This window comes from Callospermophilus lateralis, chromosome Y, assembly GCF_048772815.1.
Source record: "Callospermophilus lateralis isolate mCalLat2 chromosome Y, mCalLat2.hap1, whole genome shotgun sequence".
Taxonomy (NCBI): domain Eukaryota; kingdom Metazoa; phylum Chordata; class Mammalia; order Rodentia; family Sciuridae; genus Callospermophilus; species Callospermophilus lateralis.
In genome coordinates this window covers 8,357,511-8,375,812 of record NC_135326.1, presented here as the reverse complement: position 1 = coordinate 8,375,812, position 18,302 = coordinate 8,357,511, and the positions used below count along the sequence as shown (strand labels likewise).

Genomic DNA, 18,302 nt, shown 5'->3' with positions numbered 1-18,302 from the left:
ATAAGTCTACAGGTAATCCCAGACACTGGGGTGGTAGGGCATATTGACCACAGGCTAGCACTTTACATATGGTGGCTCACACTGGAGCAAGGAATGGGGTCACCCACACTCAGGGTCCCTAACTCTGCACACTTGATCTCTGCCCCTAAATCACCCACACTGCACTCGGGGTACAGGAGATAACCTTGAGCACAACATGGGTGTCGGGAAACTAGTCCCCCAAACTCACTGAGCCTCTGCCCTTTCTCTGTAACTAAGGATGTACACAAGGGCAGGGCCAAGGGCTGGGCAGGTGTTTGAAGACCAGCAATGTGCGAAGCCCCTGTGGCCAGACAGATGCCACCCCCGTGGTTGCTTTGAACACCAGGGACGGGTTCCCTTGGGCAGATGGACGCCTGGAAGGGCTTCTCTCTGGGCTCATATCAAGGTGCTGGACGGCTGTGTTCCTCTGGAGGCTCTAGGGGAGAGAGTGTCCATGTCTTCTCGAGTTTCCGGAGGGTTAGGGTGACCTTCCTCCATCTTTAAGTCACTGAGTGGCTTTCCTTTGATTTTAGAAGAGAGATGGTAGGCCACTTGGCCTTCCAGGTCTCGCCTCGTGACATTCACAGCTGCCTGGGCAGGGTCCTCTCATGTAGCGTCCCCTCTGGTTGTCGGTGGTTTGTTCCTGGGATTGTTGGACTCATCCTGTGACCCCCTTTGGCGACAGCTGCATGAACTCCAAGATGGCGCCCACTTGATGTCACTTTTGGGTGCACAAAGATAAGCACCGTACAAGATAGGAATATACTCAGCAAATATTTATCAAACGAATATAACTACATAAAAAAAAATTAGAGGTAAATTTTTTGAGCTGAATTAAAAAGAATCAGTTTGGAGACCCTCACTCCTGCAATAGTGATTTAGAGGGAATGTCTCTACCTTCCTCTTCCAAGTTATTGAAATCTTAAGAGCTTATACTTTAGATTTTGAGTGCAGAGATTGACTTGTACCTAGAATATTAAAGGTAACATTGTTCAAGCAAACAATGAATAAGAAATATTGGGAAAAAATAGCAATACATTGGTAAAAAGTAATACAAATGAAAAGAGTATAACAGTTGTCATAAAAAGTAAAAAGTAATACAAATGAAAAGAGTATGACAGTTGTATGTAAATAGTTGTTACATAGCGTTTACATTGTATTAGGTATTACAAGTTGCTTAGAGATGATATAAAGTATACAGAAGAAGGTGCATAATTTATATGCAAATATAATAATTCTATATCAAGCACATGAATATCCACAGGGAATTTGGAACCGATCTCCTGCAGACGCCAGGGTACAACTGTACATGAAAATTCTATTGTGACTGCCCAATTAATCTACTTCTGGACTCCATTCCTTCCTTCCACAAACCAATAGCATCAGGTAGAAGTCCTTGAAACAGTATTTTTAAATTTGGGAATTTACTTTCAATATGCCTCAAACATGAGATGCGTTCAAAGACATCTAACTCGCCGTGCACAGCGTAAATGAAGGGAACTAAAATTTTCCGTTGATTGCAAACGCCTACGTTCATGAAAGGCTCATGATCAGGCACCATGGGTTTCTCGACATTGCATCTCTGAGAACCAGAGTGCATCTTGGGGTACCCAAGGACAACAGCCAGCCTGGGAACCAAAGGTCACAGCTGCAGCGAGAGGGGACATACGTTTGGAAGGACACTATAGAACTATCATGTCCAAGCTGCTAAACACAAGTCACAAGGACATCGGTTTTAAAATCCATGTCACTTCGTTGCTTTTGGATGTGGTCTCTTATTGCACGACGGTTATATCATGCGTTGTAATGTCAGATTCGATACCACTGTGCACCCGATGTCGGCTGATGAATACAGACAGAATTTCTCGCCTGTATGTTTTAAATGACTGATTTACAGATTTGAGAAAATGATAGTTTAAATAATCCAAGGTTAGAAATAAATATGGAGAATATCAACGTAACGGTATTTCTGGATTCAGAGTCAGAATATGAATAAAAAAAAATGCAGTTATAAAATACCAAAAGCAAACATGACAAAATGAAGCTCAGAAAACACATGTCACCTATAATCGGATCAAAATGAACACATCTTGGAATAACCACAATAAAAAGTCTTATTGTCTCTTTATAATAATATATCAGGAGGCAGGATTGACAGGAAAATTTAAAATCTGAATAAAGGAATATATCACCATGCTTACAGGTTGTAAGATTCAGTATTTTTATTATTTAATTATTTTTCTTTTGTGGTTCTGGAGTTTGAATCCAGGACCCTTTGCATGCTAGGAAAACACTCTACCAACTGAGCTATATCCCAGCCCTCAGTTGTATACTTCTTTATTTGGTACTGGGGCCTGAACCCAGGAGTACTTAAACACTGAATCAAAACATTAGCCTGTTTTGTTTTGTTTTGTAATTTTTATTTTGAGACAGGGTCTCTAAGTTGCGTAGGGCCTCCTTACGTTGCTAAGACTAGCCTCCAACTTGTGATCCTCCCGCCTCTGCCTCCCAAACCACTTGGATTATGGGCATGAACGACCATGCTGGGCAGTATTTTTAAACAAGATGTGAATTCTCCAATCATGAATACATAGATGAATTGCGACATTAATATAAAGCACAAAAGGTTCGTGTAGAAACTGAAGGATTGATTTAAACAGTTATCGTAAAATGCAAAGGGCTAAGAGTTGTTGAGACAATTTGTAAAAACAAGTAAAAAACTTGGGGATGTCTCATGAAACTAATTAATAAGTCTACAATGGTTAAGACAGTGAGCTATTGTCTCAAAATTGAAAAAATATGTCAAAGGACAATATGAAAATTCCCCCAAAGTAACCTGCATATGTATGCTTGATTGGGTACAAACCTAGTACCACAGAGCTTTAGAAAAAGACTCGTTTTCATTTATTTATTTATTTGGCACCAGAGATTGAATCCAAAGGGCACTCAACCACTGAGCCACATCCCCAGCCCTTTTTATTTTTTATTTTGAGACGGGTTCTTCCTAAGTTGCTTATTAGGGCCTTGCTAAGTAGCTGAGGCTGGCTTTGAACTTGGGATCCTCCTGTCTCAGCCTCCTGAGCTGCTGGATTACAGGTACACACCACCACCACACCTGGAAAGTTTTAGCATTATTAAGAAAATATGGTTGATATTGATATTATTCTATAATTTTATTTAACAGCTGATCAATGCAATAGTTCAAATAAAATTTAATGTTATATTTTTATAAATTGATTTTAATATGGATATGTGATTTTGCTATATAATCATTTAATAAATGTTTAATGAATTATAAATTCAATTAACTTATGCTAGGAATGGAATGCATTAATTATAAGAGCTATGTTGCTTGGTTTATAGAATAGTTCTCAGCAGCTTGAAAGAAAATTCTGGAGCAACAGTTAAAAACCCCCTCTTTTGCTTATGTTTTTAAGATGCATAGAAGCATTTAAATTTTGCATGTCATGTATTCTAAAGTGCTCTTGCCACAATTAATATCCTCAGGGTAAAGGAAATGAAAGGAATTTATACCAAAGATAAATGCTCAGAGAAGAAGAATCTATCCCAAGGAGAAGTGTTCATTATAACATTGATTATGAAATTGGAAATTATACAGGAACCCTCATGCGTTGCTGCACTGGAATAGTGAGGTGGTACGTCAGGAGAAGCCATAGGATGCAGCCACTTGAAAATGTCAGGAGAACTGGGTGGTGATGGTACAGACCCATGCAATGCTGTGTGCCAATAATTGTGTATGTTTCATGCACACATGTCCACACATCCACGGGAAACACCCGATTGAAACACAGATGCGTACACAGCTTCTGAAAGAAGACCAATCCACATGCAATTCCAATAACTGATATTGAGGTGATACTTTCCAAATTAGGTAACATGGTTCTTAATTTTTTTTAATAAAAATTAATTTAGCCGGGCACGATGTTGTACACCTGTAACCCCGGCATCTCGGGAGGCTGAGGCAGGAGGATCGTGAGTTCAAAGCCAGCCTCAGCAAAAACGAGATACTAAAGCAACTCAGTGAGACCCTGTCTCTAAATAAAGTACAAATAGGGCTGGGGAGGTGGCTCAGTGGTCAAGGGCCCCTGAGTTCAAGCCTTAGTATAAAACAAAAAATTGTATTTATTTATATCAGTGCACAATTTCACACAAGTCATAATGAAGCAGAACCTCTCGGCCTACCTTCTGTCTTTTTCCAGTAGACCTTGACTTGAAGCTGGTTGTCTTGGTAGAAAGGGGCTCCGATTTCCAGGGGGCGCGGGGGCCGTCTTCTTTGGAAGGGGGACTGTGTTTGGATCACAGCTTTTCTAGGTTTCCCAACCTGCTCTTCTACAAAAAAAAAAAAAAAAAAAAAAAAAAAAAAAAAAAAAAAAAACATCACTTTATTGACTTATTGAGAACAATCTGATATTAACTCCAGGGTATTTCCCGCCATCCTGTCCCTCTTTCCCACCCAGGGCCTCTTGGTCGCTGTGGAAGGTGATGAACGCATGTTCTTTTATGTTTGAGATAATGACCCCCAGCCGCTTCCCAATGCGCTGGGATGCCTACAGGTGTGTCACACAGAATTCCCAGACCTTAAATTGGTAGTCCATCCATGTTTACCATGTTGGCACTTCAGAAACAGGAACAGGTAACATTTCTCATTGTAGATAAGCATTTTTAAAAAAAGAAGAATGTGCGCTCTTGTTCATTACTACTTTTGAAGCCTGGATTTTTTTTTTTTCCTATTCTGTATTTTAAAATGTTCTCCACACATACTCAGAGAGTGAGAAAAGCAAGAATCACGCTTACTTTTATATAAGAGCTTGAAAAACTCCATATTCAACAAGAGCTCAGGATATGCTATGATGAATAATATAATTTAATATACTATAATATAATAATTTCAGAATATTTCTTTGAAATAAACCATTCAAACTTTGACTCTTTTTTTTTTTTTTTTTTGGTACCAGGGATGGATCCCAGGGGTTCTTAACCACTGAGCCACATCCCCAGCCCTTTTTATTATATATTTTGAGACAGAGTCTCGTTGAGTTGCTTTGAGCCTCTCACTAAGTTGCTGAGACTGACTTTGAACTTGAAATCCTCCTGCCTCAGCCTCCTGAGCTGCTGGGATTCCCGACATGTGCCTACATCTTTATTTGTGTGAATTTCATCAAAAAGCAGCAACAAATGGTACGGGGCAAAGTGACATGGATGACGGATGTTGGTAGGCCTGTGCATATGCACTTTCTCAAGCCAAAGTTGGCGCCCGTGAGTGACCGCTGTGAGCATCCTTAGGTGATGCTTCCTGGTGTCTGCAGATGGGTGGTAAGTATGTGTTACAAAGGAACATAGCTACCACGTGCCTTGATCCCAAGACACTATGGCGGGGACTGGTTGATTGGGTGGACAGGGGAAGGCCTCTCCGTTTAAGCTGAGGCTGGGTTAACAGGAAGAAGCCTGCAGGGGAAAGCGTCTGAGCCAGGAGAACTGTGCTCTGGGCGGGATGCCCTGCAAGGAGAGGTGTGACTCTCATGCTACCAGGCAATAGGAGTCCAGCAACTAGCGCTGTCAGGGGATGAGCAATAAGGGCTGCTCAACAGGCAGGATGGGGGTCCTAATCCCCTCAGACTGGGTTCCTATAGGAAGAGGAGTTTAGGATGCAGATGTGCACAGAGTTAAGACCCAGGGAGGACAGGCAGGGGACACCTGTAGGCTAATGGAAAGATTGGAGGAAGGCTCAGAAGAATGGGCATCGCTGGCACCTTGGTCTTGAACTCAACTTGCAGAACTACGAGAAAATACATGTCTGTTGTTTAAGCCCCTCACTCTGGAGCGGGTGGGGTACAGTAGCCCCAGGAAACCAAGACAGTAGAAATGGAAACATCCCTTCCAGGGACACTGGGTACAGGGATGTTGAAGATTGGCTACTTCTTATTCCTTGTTCTATGAACATCGCAGAAAATTTGAAGATACCAAGATGCGCAGAGAGTCAGATCAAAATAACCTGAATGGAAAATGCACAGTGACTTATTAAAGATACTCAAGTAACTAACAGGATGCAGAATCCTCTCTCTTTTCCACCCACCTTTGACACAGCCCTTGATACAGTAACTCTTGTCAAGTTGGATCACAGTGAGACCAAACTCAGGATCTCCTGATATTTGGAGATATTTTCCTATTTGGAAACCAACAATTGGTACATATTTAGCTGCACTCTTGCAGGTCCTGCTGGGGAGGTGACCTGGTCAGGGCACCATGACCCCAGTGGGTGGTGGAGGGCCAGCCTGGGATTCCCTAAGAGGGTTAGTGGGGCAGCGGGAGTGGGCCTGCAGAGGGGTGGGCTCTTGTGCATATGCAGCAGCACAGTTAGTCGGGGTGTGGGCAGAGGGGCCATGAGGATTAGTTGGCGCCCATTCCATGCAGAGCTATGTATCTGGAGTGATGTTTGCCTGGCACCTCAAGCCAGATACACAACTGATAGGATCAGAGGGCAGAGGTGTCTGTGAGAGGGAGAATGGCCCAGCTGGGAGGAGAGCAGCTGCAGGGGAGAGGCAGAGGGTTTGCATCAGGAGCTGGAAGGTGCAGGAAGGCAGCCCCCTAATCCAGAGGCTGTCAGGTGAGGCAGGAGGCCCCGCAGAGCAGCCCAGGGCAGTGGGGGGCCCTCTCCTCCTTCCTTCCCTGTGACCTGGAGGCCAGAGCTGAGGAATGCAGTGCCCTGCCCTGAAGGCCTACTGTGTGCTGAGTGTGAGACACAGGGTGGGCACCCCAGGCTCAGCACCCCACGGCCTGAGGGCCATGTCCGGCCTGGACCACTCACATGGTGACCCTGACTTACACACTTAAGTGTCTGACAGAGACAGAGAAGGGTCTGTGATACCTGCAAATTACCCAAATTCCCAAATTCAGTCTTCATACATAAATTTTCTTGAAATAGAGCCTCAAGGTTTGGGGTAACCTCTGTGCAGAGCAACTTTGCTGCTAGCGATGAAGAGCTGGGCTGCCCCACAGTTTAACCACCTAGTATTGGCTCCACCCAGAAATGTGTGTGTGTGTCTGTGTGTGTGTGTGTGCGCGCGCGAGCACACAGGGATGGGGTAGAGGGGGTGTTGGGGGTTGGACCTACATCCAAGACTGGAGAGAGCTGTAGCATTTACAAGTGACCAGGCAGAAATAATGGAGCCCAAGGTTCAGGACAATCCTACCTTAGAGGGGACAGCCCACCCCAAGTGCCCAAAGTCTCAATTGATACAATCAGAGGCCAAAGCCCTTCTTCTATGTCATCGACATACAGTGCCCTGTCCATACCAGACATGAATGATGCAAACTTTCAAGCTACAAGGTTGATTTTTTTTTTTTTCGGTTTCCCTGAGAAACTCTAGAACGCCCACGATTTTTCTCTCAGACCCTGCCTTCCCTCCAGCCCCACCCCAAAGTGTGTTTGTGTATTTCCTGGTCTCTCTTCTGCTCTACCCTGGAGACCATGCTCCGGGGGAAGAGGGACTGCTTGGGTTACAGCTGTGTCCCCTGCCTCTCAACAGGAAGACCATGGAGCTCAAGTTCCAACACTGTGCGGAGACTTTGCATAGAAACATCAGCCCAGACAAAGTGTCCAAGGGACCTAAGCCTGGTTTCTGCCCTTCTTTATCACATCAGAAACACAATTTCATACTTTCTGTATCATTCATATAATGGAATAATATTAACTATGTGAAGGAATACAGAATATTTTACATTGTTATTAGTAATGTGCCCATTACTATTTTAAAATATTTTAACCAACTTCATTGATAAATAATAAGTTTCAATTTAATTGACAACATATAAGCTATGTGAATGTAGAGATAAACCCATCAGTGTGTTACAGAGGACATCCTGAGAACATTGACGAATAGTTATATAACGTAATTTGTACAAATGACAATGTGCTACACAAATTATTATACTTCTAATCTTTATTATTTGAAAGCATGTCGTTAAAATTTCCCCTTTTCTTCTTGGAAATTAGCTAGATTGATGGCTTCCACTGAGAGCAATGTGAGCCATTGGAAATTGCCTGGAGACGCTGTGGATTGGCTCAGCTGGCCCTCAGAGACCAGGACTGCTGCTCCCCGTCCCATGCACAGGACAGCACCAACCACCAGAAGGTCAGGCCCCACCCTCTACAGTGTCCAGCTGGAGACACTACAGGGGAGAGTCTTGGGAAGAAAGAACAGGACAATCTCTAGGAGAACAAACCTTCACTATTCTTATCACTACTCCATGAAATAAGAAGCAACACTTAACTAAGAAATGGGCACGTGGGCCGGAGGACACCACCCTGGTCAGTCTCTAACCAGGGAGACGCGGGAGTGGGTGGCCAGGGGTGAGGGGTCAACAGTGTCCTAGATTCGGGGCTCCTCAGGTGACACAGAGGAGGGCTGGGGAGTGGCAGACCTGTGAGTCCAAGTAGTGACCAGTCCACTGGTGGCCAAGAGCCTCCCCGTGGGGTAGAGCGGAGTCAGTAGGACACGATGGTGACTGTAGGTCTGTATCTGAAAAGAAGGTGACCGTTGGGCCCTCTGGGGGCGGTCAGGGGCTCCATCGGGCTGGGTGGTCTTTGGGGCTCAGGGGGGCTCTTCTGCTGAGGCTGCTGAGCAGGGCGATCAGGCCCGAGGCCCCTGGACTGGGGGGCACTTGCGCCCGGGTCTCCAGCTGCAAGACAGTGTCCTTGGCCGGTGCAGTGCTTGCACCACGGGACACAGTGGGCACGGCCAGCCAGGGGGTGGCTGGGGGGCAGGCCCTGCCTGGGTCTCCTGGGCACTGGGCGGAAGATTCTGGTGAGAGGTTCCGGCTGGGGCGCGAAGGGCCGCACCACTCCCTTGCTGATCACAGGCACGAAAGCAGAGGGCCGGGGCTCCGGGGTCCTTGGGGGCTCTGGAACCTGAAGCTTAGGATCCTCGGGCTTGGAGACCTGGGGCTTGGCCACCTGGGGCTTGGTGTCCTGGGGCTTGGAGACCTGGGGCTTGGCGACCTGGGGCTTGGAGACCTGGGGCTTGGCCACCTGGGGCTTGGGGACCTCAGGCTCTGGCTTCTCAAACCAGAGAGGACCGTCAAACTTCTTTCTGCCTTTGGGGCACTTGCTGAGGGCCTGGAGCACCGTGGTCTTGGCGCACGGGTCTGGGGTGGGCTCCACGGGAGGGCACTCATAGCGGGTCCCTGGGCGCTGGGGCGGGTCCATGAGGACGGTGACCGCGCTGCGGATCCGACGGCGCCTCTGGGCACCCGGAGGCCCTCCCTTGGTGTGGTCGGCGCGAGGGGCGCTCAGTCCCGCCTTCAAGAGCTGCCAGAGAGGGGGCTTGGGCGCCCCGGGTTGGGCAGCTGGGGGGTCCGCTGGCCTGGGGCCTTCATTTGGCTCGGTCTTTGGCACGATGCGGGGCAGGGCTCGGGAGAGGACAAAGAACCCCGGGAAGACGAGGGCAGGATGGAAGAGCCCTGGGTCCCGGGGACGGCGCACGGACCTGGGGCTGGCAGAACCGGGCTGCTGCGCGCGGCAGGATGGCAGCGCGGCCCAGGGGGTGTGCAGGCACCTGTTCAGGCACCTGGCCAGGGAGGCGCCCATGAGCGCGGGGCTGCGGGGGCTGCTTCCCGATGAGTCGCGTGGAGAGCAGAAGCCACAGGTGCACTGTTCAGTGGTGCTTGGTATCCAGGCAAGCCAAGCGGGCGGGACCCCGGTTGCTATGTCCCCCCACCTTGAGGACACTAGGACGTCACAGCAGGCGGCGACAGCCCAGGTCCCACCCTCTTGGGAGCGCAGTCCTCTCTCCTGCTGCTCAGCACAGCGCTCTGGGTGGGAGGGTCGTGACCTGCTTCCCCTTTCACCTGAGAAGAATTTCTGCAGTCAGCGATGGGATCAGGATTCCCTGGAGGAACCGAACCAACGGGAGGTTAAAAGGGGACTTATTAGGTCCGCTCCTGCGACCAGAAGCCGGAGAGTCCACCACGGCCGTCTGCAGGCTGGAGAGCTGGGAGAACCAGGAGACGCACCATCCAGGAGGCTGGGCCCCGAACAAGAGGATCCACCGTCCTCCCTGGTCCAAGCCCCAAGGCTTCTGGAAACTCCCTGCAGAATCACTGGCAGAGTCCACTTGGGAAGAGGGAAGAAGCCAGAGTGGACAACCTGAGTTGATGGCCGGACCAGTCAAGAGCCCGTTGGAGAAGAAGGGAGCTTGTCTCTGCTGGGGCCTCCCGGTGCCTGCGGCTTTTATCCCCTCCAAGCCGCCCTCCTGTTGATCCGAGCTGCCCCCCGCTTAGGGAGGGTCTCCTCTCCAATTGGCTCAGCCAGAAGCCAATCATTCCTAGACACACCCTCCTGGACACACCCAGAATCTTCTTAATCCTCACCTCTTAAGCCCATCCAGTCCACATTCCACTTCACCATTTCAGCTATTGGAGAGGGGCACTGGCCACACCGTCAACATGAACATAGCTGGACGTGGTGGAGCCCATCTGCAGGGTCACCAGCTCAGAAGTCTGAGGCAGGAGGATAGCAAGTTTGAGGCCAGCCTCAGCAACTAGTGAGGATGCAGGCAGTTTACAAGACCATGTCTGTAGATTTAGGGGGAAAAGGGGTTGGGTATGAAGCTTAGTAGTTAAGCTCCTGCCCCTGTGTTCAACCCCCAGAAACCCCTCCCCCAAACTGACCATAATACACAGGGATGCGCTCTTAGGGAAAATCAAACAACTAATCTCATCAGGAAAGATGGCTATGTTTCATTCTCCTGAGACGGTTGTTAATATCACTTTTTGCAATTTAGCTTTTATGGAAATGGCTAAGACCATCCAGGATGATCTATGTATGCCGGCAGTTTTGATTTTACACGGACTTTCCGGTAATGGTCAGCTCCATGTGTTCATATAGGATGATTTCCTTCATTTCTATTGTTAATCTTGGAGTAGAGTGAGGCGCGTTTCCCACTAATGGTTGGAAATGTTCGATTTAGAAAACAAATTGTCAATGGGTTTTGGGGGGAACTGATTGTACTGCTTATAAGTCTATTAAAGGTAGTGTGTATCCATCTTTTTTGAAGAAAATTTCCTTTTCAAAGCACACCAATGAGAAAGCAACTGGAAAGTCCCAAACGCCAAAATGGAAATGTCTGGGGACAAAATATAGAAACTAAGGAGGTAACAAATTAGAGTGCGGCACCCGTTCATCCAGGTTTACAATGAGGACTGAGTGTTGAAGACAGTGCTAGACTCACTGAGGAAGTGTCCAAAGTTTTGAGGTCACACAGGGCCAAGAGTCTGGCACTTAGGGTGGGGTCAGCCAGTGGGTGGAAGGGAATGGCTACCTGTCTTCACTCCATGTGAGGTCATTTTTTGCCAATTCTTTATTTAAGAAAGGATCCCCAGCTCTGTGATGTGAAAAGAGGTTTCTAGAAGAGCCAGATGGGGTGTGAAAGCAAGTGTGATTGCATTCCAGGAAAACCTTAGGTACAAAACAGGTTTAGGGTGGGTGTGGCCCCTGGGCCCTGGTTTGCACGACTCTGAGAAAGAGCTATTAGCATCCATTAAAGATGAAGAAAAGGAGCACTTGAGCAAATATTAAAAATCACATCCAGTTTGACAAACTTCCAAGCAAATAGCAATGGATTGAATCCTGGAGCTGTCTAGGGCTAAAATATATCCTCCTTACCAGGAGTTAGCTACTAAGTGGGACAGGCACGTTTACACACCAATTCCTGATACATCTTCAATATGGTGTTGGTTTTATTCTAGCTAACACTGTTTGGTTTCTCCAGCCAGTGATATCTAAGATCCCGGGACCACTCTTTATTTATTTGTTGTTTTCTTTTAGGGTCCAAGATAATACTTGGATCATTTCATATTGAACTGAGCCTATCTAGAAAGGTTCACACCTGCCACCTCTGTGACCCTCAACTGAGCATGCCCAGAGTGCTCAAGCCTGCCACCTTTAAATGTCTGTGTTCCCCGTCTGAGCCTTTCACAGTGACTTTGAGCTCAACAAGCACAGACATGTGTCCACCGACTTCTTTTCTCCAACCATGATCCTGAACTGACGGTGTCAGAAATGTACATCCTCACTCAGACATGCTCAGGGAGGGGCCCAGCCCCCACTGTGAATATGGATAGACTCCCAGAATAAAATTCCACGCTCCTTTCTTTGGGGAGAGCTTTGCTTTGCAGGCAGCCCCAGTGCTGTCCTTAATCACTGTGGGTAATACCTCTTCTCCATTTTTTTTATTTTCTTGCTGTGCCCAATAGCTGTGCCTTCTTCAAGAAGTGGATCTCTTGCACTGGGTTGTGAGTGTTCATTGACAACATACACAACTTAGTAATGATGAAAGAAAAAGAAAAAAAAAACCCACGTTTCCCTTTCACTCATGTACTGAATTGACAGTTTGCACACGCAGACATTGTGCTCTTTGATGGAAGTCTTCTCTGTCTCTTGAAGTTCCAATAGCCCTTGGAGAGGTGCGTTAAGATACATTGATTCTAGTCAGATGGGCAATGTCGTATCAAGGTTTCCTACCAAAGCTAGGATGCCCCCATTCTTTGGAAGGTGGGAGGAAGAGGGAAGGCGAGGCTGAGTGGGAAAGTCTCCCTAACCAGGGGAAGGCGGGGTGCATTAGGGAGAGTCAGGCTGCCGAAGAAACTTGGCATGGCCCGTGCATTGTTTCCTTGGGGTGACCTGTCCACTCAGTGACCTATCTCAAGGACTACTAATGGTGATGCACAGTGCCCCAGGTCTAATGGTTGTGGCCACCAGCATGGAGTGACATAATCCAGTTCTGCCCCAGGTCTTTACTAAACACACATCCAGGAGTCAAGATGCTCACAGGGCCTTTTCCATTTCTAAAGTCTTTGAACATCTTTGATCTTCTCCAGCAGATAATAAAGTTGGCCATCAAGACACTCTGTCTCATGTCGGTGTGAATTTCATCTTGCTATTTGCTTTTAAATCCTGTGCAAACTTTAATCTTTCACTAGAGAGGTAAGGACTTATTTTTGTGGTTTTACTGGAAGAAATGGAGGGCAGCCAGGGCTGCAGGACAGGCGCACACTGTGCACGCTGAAATGCTAGGGTGTGTGTCTGAGTCTATAGGACCGTCTCTTCCACTTTGGCATGAAGTCTGTTTTCTACTCGATAGTAGTCCTAAGTACTAAGAAAATCAAAGATTCATGCTATTTTTTCAAACATCCAAATTGAAACTAACTTTACAGATTAAGATATTCAGAGTATTCTCTCCATTTTTTTTTTTTTTCATATTTCGGAAAGCCAGAAGAATATTCCAGTTCCAGGAGGTAACAATAAAATATCGAGAGTCTGTCAACCTTGGAGTTATTCCTCCTGCCTCCAAGAAAGCACACTACATTTCCATTAAAGACAGAGTTACCTCCTCCAGCCTTCAAGGGAAACTTTTATAAAACTGCATGCACATTCAGCCTCTGCCTGCATGAAAATATTGATCATTAAAACCCCTGGTAGCCTGCAGACCTGGAAGAATGTAATTCAAAAAGTAATTTATATGCTGACAGTTACTACTCCCCCACTTCCTATAAAATATAATTTCTCTTGCTTAGAGTGTAAAGTCCTAATTACTCTTTACTTCCAGGTGGATCATGATGAAATATGGAGTGTTCTTGTGAAAGTCATACAGTAGTGTTTATGAGATTATATATCAAGCTTCAGATAGGAAATCTTGACAAACATTCAGCTCTACCCCACATAATCTGTTACAAAGCCAGTCTCTTCTGTAGAATAACCAGAGACCCGAGCCATGTAGGTTGCTGTAGGGAGTTTGCTCTGTGTTTTTGCTTTCATTACTTTTCTGAATCTACAAGAGGTGCAAGAGATTCCGAAATCTCTGAATGCAGCTATTTCTAGGGAATCCATCTTTAGAATAGAGCAGCTATTGTGAGGTTAGCCATCATACTCTCTTGGTTCAGGGAAGACACTAATTTTTAAAGATGATTATAAGAGATCCTAACCCTTAGGAATCAATGACATATCTCGGTGGTCAGGATTTTAATATTATGTATGGCAACATACTCACTTAGCAGACCTAATTCTAGTGTCTTTCCATAGGCTAGAAACTCTCACCCATAAAGAGAATTCGTCTGGTATGGTTAGCCACATGATTAAAATGTGCAAACATCCTGGAAAAGACAGAGGACGTTGGTTGCTGGAAGATAACAAAAAAAAAATACCATTTCTGTCTCCTTGTTTTTACTCCTGTATCCGATGGATCAACTGAATGACACCTATAGAAAGCTCTGGAATGTTCTAGGAAGGAGACTGGATGAAAAAAAACAGAGTAAGGAAAGGCGTGTTTTCAAAATGAAGGCTGAGAAGATCCACCCAAGGAACCCTGAGGTTCTAGGCAAGGAAAGGGATACCTTGCTCATCCCATCTCACTCGTATGCATGGTGCAGTGATTATACACAGGAGTCAGGGTGGATGGCCCATACAGACAGATAACCCACGTGGGATTACACACAGATAACCGTGGTGTCTCACCAAGACAGATGCTCACAACAGCCGACACAGGTGTGTGAGTTGGGAAGTGTGTCTAGACACCACTGAGTAGAGTCGGCTACTTGGAGGAGAACCCTGGAAGAAGGGATAGATGTGCTCACACAAGAAGGGATTTAGCTTACCGAGAGGGAGGGGGCTTAAAATACTGCGGAATGTGGCCTAAGGGGAAGAGAAAGGATTGGGACCTTACTCAGAAGAAGGAGATCGTCAAAGATCTCCCTGAGGAGGCTGAGGCAGGAGGATTGTGAGTTCAAAGCCAGCCTCAGCAATAGCAAGGTGCTAAGCAACTCAGGGAGACCCTGTCTCTAAAGAAAATGCAAAATAGGGCTGGGGACGGGGCTCAGGGGTCGAGCGCCCCTGAGCTCAGTCCCTGGTATCAAAAAAAAGAAGTCACTGAGTTTGCAGAGCTGGGTGAGGAGGGCCAGGAAGACTGAGAAGGCCAGGCACGTGCTGTGGCCAAGGAGCGCTCCACAGACATTTCCACGTGAGCAGGACCACGGCCAGACAGACCCCGGATGATGGAACCTCAACAATGAGCAGTTGAGGTGGCAGCTTTCCCCTGCTTGCTCCTGTTCTGGGAAGACACACATATTAAATTATGGGAGTTGGCAAACCCACACCAGTTGCTAACAGGGAAAGAATGTTGTTGACTGGAAAGAGCCGGAGTGCAGAGGGCCATGCTCATTTCACAGCACGGATGGAATCCCCACCGTCCACGGGAAAAGAAGGGATGCAGACGTTGGATGCAATTTGATAAGATTTTGGTGTTGGAGAGAAATGAGGCAGACAGTGGCTCAGGATAGAGTTTGGGGGAAAACAACAAGAAAAGAAAGTGGAACTCTACAGGATGGCGATGTTAATTTCATGAGAAAGAGATGACAGGGTCTGAGCTAGAGTCACAGCTGGACAGATGTCACATATGATCTAAAATCAGAGACAAAGGACTTTCTGCAGAATTGGATTCGAGAAAGAAAGGGAACAGGAGGTGGAAACCTGGGTTTGGGGCCGTTGGCCTGAGCCCTTTACTAATGGGGAGCCATTTACTAAGAAGACAGGAGCTGGGTGGCCCTGGTGAGCGGGGAAGGGACTCTCAAGTTCATGGTTGGAGGCATTGGGTCTGGGGGCCTGCTGCCCTGCAGGTGGAGGTGCTGCGAGGCAGCTCAAAGTGGCACCGGTCAGAGGGAGGCAGAGAGAGTCACTAGCAGGTGGTCCAGGCGCGGGAGAGAATGGCCTCCCGCCTCCTTCTCCCTCCCAGGCTGGGTCCTCTGCCCTGCGTGCTGTGCCCAGTCCTTCCTTATCTGTGCCCTGCTGCTGTATGGAAAGGTGTCTGTGGGTCAGGAGCGCACAGAGGACGGGAGGCTCACGGGGAAGAATGTGGCGCTCATTCCCCTCCTCCAAGTTAGCTCCCTCTTCTCCCAGGGCTCCCCAGGATTCTACAGGCAATGCACAGGCCTTTATTTTACCTTTATCTCCAAATTCAAGATCAGGCACTTTTAAGGTGGAGACCAGAATACATCCAGTGTTGGAAAAAATGTCTGTGTGTGTGTGTGTGTGTGCGTGTGTGTGTGTGTGCATGTGTGTGTGTGTGTGCATATGTGTGAGTGTGTGTGTGTGTGTGCATATGTGTGTGTGTGTGCGCGCGCGCGTGTGTGTATACACTCAGCCCTCCATATCTGTAGGCTCTACATCTGTGGATTCAACAGAATCTAGGTCAAAAATACTTGGGAAAAACATTGCTGTTGTATGGAACACATAGTGACTTTTCCTTGTTATATTTTTTTAATCTTTATTTATTTCTTTATTTTTATGTGGTGCCGAGGACCGAACCCAGTGCCTCACCCATGCGAGGCAAGCACTCTACCACTGAGCCCCAGCCCTAGCCCCCTTTTTCTCATTAATAGTTTCTAAACAATATACTAGACTGACCATGCACGTAGTGTGGACGCTGTGTCCTAAGTCATCTAGAGATGATTCAAAGTGCATGGGGGTGGGTATGTGCATGGGTTAGTTGCAAAGACTATGCTATTTTATGTAAAGGATTTGACTTCCCGTGGATTTGGGTATCCATGGGACAGTGGTCTGGGAACCGATCTCCCAGAGACACTGAGAAATGACTGTATTTGTATAGGTGAGTGCACGTGTATGTGAATATACACACATGAGCACTATGTTTACAGAAAAATTGACAGGACATCTACACTATACGGAGGATGTACATCATATATATATATTATCATGCAATTAAAGGGTACTAAGCACTATGTATGTCTGTGTAGTACAGCATAATATTTCTAGCATCATAGACAGTCACAACCCATTTCACAGGCCTACATTTTAATGCAAAGAATAAATAAATGACTAGATTTAAAAACGAATGAAGCTGTTGGGTTTGGTGGCAGAGGCCTGTAATCCCAGCAGCTCTAGAGGCTGAGATGGGAGGATCACAAGTTCAAAGCCAGCCTCAGCAACACAGTGAGGTCATAAGCAACTCAGGAGACCCTGTCTCTAGATAAAACATAAAAAAAAGGGTTGGAGATGTGGCTCAGTGATTAAGTGCCCCTGGGTTTTGATCCCTAGTACAAAAAAAAAAAAATGAAGCTTCTTAACACATAGAAATAGTTCCATGAGATGTTTTAGGGAACAGTTATATAGTACCTGGACTTATACATAAAAATTGACTCCTTTGAGTCAATCTCCAGAGAGAGGATTTCTCCAAAAGCCAGGAAGCTGTGATTCTGGTACTTGTAGAAAGTGTCATATCCCACCAACCTGCTCGTGTGGAGCCTTTTCCCCAGGGGGTGGAAGATAATTATGAGCAACTGCTGCATCTAACTCTGCAGAGCTAGTGTTGCCTCTGCGAAGCTAAGTGCATTCTTTGCCTCCTCATCAAGATCCACTCCTTGAGGGAGGCAGGGTTCTGCTAGTCTAATGAGCCAATGGCCCCAGGGTCCCCAGGACAAGGGGCCTTGCCCCTGGCCATCTCTCTCATTCCTGCCCTGGTTTCCTGAGCCCTTTCCAGGTGCCCCAACACGGCAGTCCTTTCCAGCCCCGCACACTGAACAAGCCACAAACATCAAGGAACTTATTTTACAACTAAGATGTGCATGTCCTGTGAGATCCTCTTGTTTTGCTCAGTTGGTGACAAACATACTACTTAAGGGGAAAAAAATGGAAACAAGGAAAACCAATGTGAGAATTCTTAGGTAACTTCACTCAACGGAGCATTAGGTTAACGCCTGAAGCAAGAAAGGCATTAAAAATCATTGAAACATATATGGAAAATATGCATTTGGATAGAATTGATATAAGTTTGCCTTTATTATTTATTGTACTACCAACAAAAAATATTCCTACAGGAGTATTTTGGCAAGAAGGTCCATTATTATGGATACATTTATCTTATTCTCCTAACACTATTCTTACTAGGTATCCTGAGGCTGTAGGACAATTAATACTCAAAGGAATAAAAGCAGTGAAGGGAGTGTTTGGAATTTCTCCCAATAAAATTATTACTCCATATACTATGAATCAAATTGATGAGTTAGCTAATGAGTTAAATACTTGGGCAATAATCATGTGCAAATCTAATGTTTCATTTGATAACCACTTACCGTCTAATCCTTTATTGTCTTTTTGGTCATTGCATCCTGTAATTTTCCCAAAAATGACAAGAAAAACACCTAACATGAATGCTCCAAATATATTCACTGATGGGTCAAATAATGGTACAGCA

General features: G+C 46.4%; 1 protein-coding gene across 1 annotated transcript in view; it reads right to left on the bottom strand.

Annotated features, from left to right (window-relative positions):
• Nucleotides 1-18,302, bottom strand: part of Anos1 (anosmin 1) — a 140,247-nt gene that overhangs the window by 8,814 nt on the left and 113,131 nt on the right. Inside the window, exon 9 of the mRNA XM_077107807.1 lies at nucleotides 4,225-4,371. Within this exon, the coding sequence (XP_076963922.1) occupies nucleotides 4,225-4,371 (147 nt within the window). The remainder of the gene's footprint in view (nucleotides 1-4,224; nucleotides 4,372-18,302) is intronic.